Source organism: Dipodomys ordii, unplaced genomic scaffold, assembly GCF_000151885.1.
Source record: "Dipodomys ordii isolate 6190 unplaced genomic scaffold, Dord_2.0 Scaffold31, whole genome shotgun sequence".
Classification (NCBI taxonomy): Eukaryota; Metazoa; Chordata; class Mammalia; order Rodentia; family Heteromyidae; genus Dipodomys; species Dipodomys ordii.
Window position 1 is genome coordinate 7154994 of NW_012267247.1, and position 4537 is coordinate 7159530.

A 4537-nucleotide genomic window follows, 5' to 3' on the forward strand; every position below is an offset into this window, starting at 1 on the left:
AAAAAAAAAAAAAGACTGCATAAGCAGGGGGCTGGGAAGGTGGCTCAGTGGTACAGTGCTTGCCCCACATGCATTAAGCCCTGGGTTGGATTCCTCAGCACTACATAAGCAGAAAAAACCAGAAATGGCGCTGTGGATCAAGTGGTAGGGTGCTAGCCTTGAGCTGAAGAGCTGAGAGACAGCGCCTAGGCCCAGAGTTCAGCCCCCATGACCAACCCAAAAAAAAAAAAAAAAAGACTGCTTAAGCATACACAAGGCTCTGGATTTGATCCTTAAGCTCACATACTGAAAAAGTGTCATTTCCCCTTACCTTGACCGAGTGCCTGTGAGAGATTGGATTGATCAAAGGATCAAAGTAGAAAGCTGGCAAATCAGGATCCTCAGTCTTGATGAACACAACATTAGGAGTGTGATACCTAAAAATGAAAGAGTTAGTCAAAATTCTTCTGCCCTGGCCTCAATCTAAATACCAGCATTTTCCTTTCTAACTGCTGTGTTCCCATTATCTCACCAGGTAAGATGGACATGGTGTGGAAGGTTGTTGTATAGGTAAGGAAAAGCAATCTTGTATTCAGTTCGAATAGGCTGCCGAATTATTATCTTATTAATATCATTGAATTCATTCCAGTCTTCATCCCTAGAATACAAATCAAGGATGAGTAGACTAGTTTGGAAAAATCTTAAAGATCAAGATCAGACTTTACTCCACTCAAAGAGTCTCAATCTCTCCAACTTACTGTAAATTGATGTCTCGAACAAGAGGTTCAAATTTTGGTCCTCCAGGAATGGCCATATTGAGTGCCTTAGAAGTAAAGAAGGCCTTCAGATCAAACAGATAGAAGTAGTTGTCATCCACCAAGTCTGTTAGAAGCTGATTAGCCAGGCGGTAGAGAGTAGACATCATAGGCAGTGTGAACTGCCAACGCTGGTAAGTGGAGCCATTAACATACCTAGAGAAAAAAAGAGGCCTCATATCAAGTGGCTAGCTAGCCAAACCATATAACCCTACTGCTCTTCCAGGTCCCCTTTCTTATTTCCAGAACTCTCACAGGAGTGACAAGTCTACCCATTACTCACTTCCTGCTGTCTCTCAAGGGCTGGTGGTCATAGAACCAGTCCAATACAGGAGCATCCTCCTCAGGGTCCAGCTCAAGCTGAATGGCTTCCAGTGGCTCAACATCTAGGATGTTGTCAGCATAATCCAGGGGTGGTTCCTCATCATCAAAAGGAGGGAAACGCATCCTTTTGAAATGCCTCCTGTCTCTTTTTTCTCGACGCATCATAATCCACATTGACCTAGATGGCAAGAATATCATATAACAGTTTCTACCAACTGACCCTCGACTACCACTACCACCATCACATGCCATATTCTAGCCCTTCTCACCCCCACTGGGAGATGTAGACTGGTTCAATGACCCAAGGAATCTCATTGACGAAGGAAATGGCTCCAGTGATGTGGTACAGCACAGGCACATCCCGAATCTGTTCCCATGGCATAGGCATGTTTTCCAGGAGTTTGAGGACAGCATGAGGCATGTACTTTAGGGCACTATTACATTAAGAAGAGAGAAGGTTATTAGAAATGTCAAGGGCTTCTGCTATTATTCCCATGCTAACAAGCCATGTGTTTATCACAATACCATGTTCCATAAAGTCCTAACTCATAGTCCAAAACCCCCAACTCAGCATGAAGTCAGGTTCTCTATGACTAGAAACCTTGACTTATCAATACCTCCATCTTGTGTCACTCTTCTACTAAAACTTCACCCCCCCACAATATTAGACTAACATGACAGCTCTTCCTCTGAAGACATCTAGATAATCTCACAATCTACTCCCTCTACACCTTCCTGTAAATAATGGTAAAATATTTCCCACACTTTTTTGTATCCATTTGTCTCATATCTATCATGTCACTGGATTCTATACTACTGAAAAGTGGAGATCATTACTACTGCCTGCTTAGTAGTTAGCATAAGCTTGATTTTTTTGTTTTGACATAGGTCTAACTTATGAAGCCCAGGATGATCTCAAATTCAATCCTCCTGCTTCAGCTTCCCAAGTCTTGGGGACCATGGGATTGTAGGCATGCATCACCATATCACAAGTATACTGTTTATTTCAAAACTACTTATGAAATAAACTCCATGGCTGTCCTAAACCTGGTCATTAATGGGCTAATATTTTTGTGTTCACAAGAACAGAGATTTGTGAAGAAATCTTGCGTGCTCACACAGCTTAGGGTCACAAAAAAAAAAGAAAAAGTACCCAGACCTTAGGAGTTAAATATCCTAAATCTCAGAATTCTCATCACTGAGAAGTTAAAGATTTCCAGACTGTATACACTGTCTACTTTGGGCTTCGCATAGTTCAATTATTTATTGATTGATTGATTGTTGGTCATGGGGCTTGAGCTCTGAGCCTGGGTGCTGTCCCTCAGCTCTTCAGCTCAAGGATAGTGCTCTACCATTTGAGCCACAGCGCCACTTCTGGCTTTTTCTGTTTGTATGGTGCTGAGGAATCGAACGCAGGGCCTCATGCATGCAAGGCAAGCACTCTACCACTGAGCCACCTTCCCATCCCACACAGTCCAACTATATAGGGGTTTATAGCAGCATCCACAGAACAAAACAAAGCAATAAACTGTTTAACTGAAAGTTCTGAAAATAATCACTAAGTCTCAACAGTTCCCTTCTTACTCTTATAATCGCCAAGATGGAACCAGTGCCAATTGCTCACATCTGTAATCCCAGCTACACAGAATGCTGAGATCTAAGTATCATAGTTTGAAGCCAGCCCCAACAAGGAAATCCATAAGACTTGTATCTCCAATTAACCACCAAAAAAACTGGAAGCAGAGGTGGGGGTCAAGTGGAAGAGTGCTAGTCTTAAATCAAAAAGCTAAGGAACAAACTGTATGCCTCACTATCAGCATAGATACTCTCCCTCCCCTCTCTCTCTTTCTCTCTCTCTCTCTCTCTCTCACACACACACACAAACACACATCTGCTAGATGGCAGATGGCAGAAGATCTATCCAAGACTGAAAATGCTAGGACAGGCAAAGGTACATGCAAAACTCCAGATTAAATTATTCCAGGATAATGCTTACCCTAAATAGACTCTTTTGTCATGACGAAACTTCCGGTTGGTCATGTCTCCGTGATCTCGAATAATCTTCCTTACATGTTCTGGGGGCATGTCTTCCTTCTGAGCATCCACAAATCCAAACTTGCGCTTTTCTGCATATCGTTTGGCCTGCAACTGCTGCCATTTTCGGGCTACAAAGGTACCTCAGTTTAAAGGACTGCACACCTTTAAGCTAATTATACTCGTTTCCCGCCCTCGGGTAAGCTCCTGTCGGGACATATCTTGCCATCTTACTATTCTACTTTAACTCTCATTGCCTTTATCACTAACTGATGTTGAGGGGTTTCGTATAACCTCCTCATTGCAATTTAAACCCTATGACTGCAGGAATTATCTCTATTGCTATACAACCCCACCACCAACACAGTGGATCACTAGCTGCAAACAAAAACTTTAAATGACTTGACTAGTAAAATGAGCTAAATTGTGAGCTGACACCTAATAATCCGTCAAAACAGAACTTTGGGCCGAAACCTGCTGGCGCGCATGCGCATGCCCGTCGCGTAGCTGGGCCGCGCGCGCCGCTCCCACTCCCCCCTCCTCACCTTTTTCCTGCAGCTTCTCCTCCGACATGTAGTCCGGCAGCGGGGCTAGAGGGCCGGGCACCGGGTTACCCGGCCCTCGGTAGGGAAATACTCCGGCCATGCCCGGAGAATCTAGAGAGCGGCGGGAGAAAAAAAATTAACCAGCAAGGCCCAGGCCCACAAAAGGCTCAAAGATGATACACGTCCAGAAACCCCTGGCTTGAATCCCACCTCGCTAAGAGTGCATCCAGCCCGACCTGACACAGACCCTCTGACCGCTCAAGCGGACCCCATTAAGCCTCCTGAAGCCCAGCCTTGAAACCCACCCACAATGCAGCCCCTACCACAGACAGCCGCTATCCCGGTAGCGCAATGGCGGCAGCCTACGTCCGCCCCGCGTTCCCCACACCAGGAAATGCGCAATCGGAGTTCAGATGGATGAATGAGAAGACCAATTAGGACTGGGTACCTCTCCGGAAGGGGCGGGTCCATAAGCGGAAAGGATTTGAACGCAAGGGGGTGTGGTCGGAATCAAGCTCCTCCTCCCGCGTTTCCTAGGTTCCTTCTGAGGCCTCCTGTAGACCCAATTGGCTTTCAACATTGCTCCTAGACAGGGGAGCTATCAGAATTTCAATAAATTTGTCAAAATTATACACTGTCCCGTCTCTTCTCATAAATGCAGACTTGACATGCCTTACTAGCTCCAATTCAATCAACCCTTTGTTCATGCATTCACTCATTCCGTTGCCATTTTCCGTTCCCGTTATATTCCCGTTATATACCAACGATTGATAGTACAGTTGGAAAAAAGACAGCCTGATGAAACTCATAAGGCAGTAGGATAATAGGCCAAAATGCAGG

General features: G+C 44.9%; 1 protein-coding gene across 1 annotated transcript in view; it reads right to left on the reverse strand.

Moving 5' to 3' along the window:
* Positions 1–4050, reverse strand: part of Prpf8 (pre-mRNA processing factor 8) — a 45577-nt gene extending 41527 nt beyond the window's left edge. Inside the window, exons 1-7 of the mRNA XM_013016312.1 lie at positions 3698–4050; positions 3115–3283; positions 1388–1552; positions 1078–1296; positions 738–950; positions 512–637; positions 311–416 (exon numbers count right to left, since the gene is read on the reverse strand). Of these exons, the coding sequence (XP_012871766.1) occupies positions 311–416; positions 512–637; positions 738–950; positions 1078–1296; positions 1388–1552; positions 3115–3283; positions 3698–3797 (1098 nt within the window). The 5' untranslated portion in view covers positions 3798–4050. The remainder of the gene's footprint in view (positions 1–310; positions 417–511; positions 638–737; positions 951–1077; positions 1297–1387; positions 1553–3114; positions 3284–3697) is intronic.
* Positions 4051–4537: the final 487 nt, after the last annotated feature.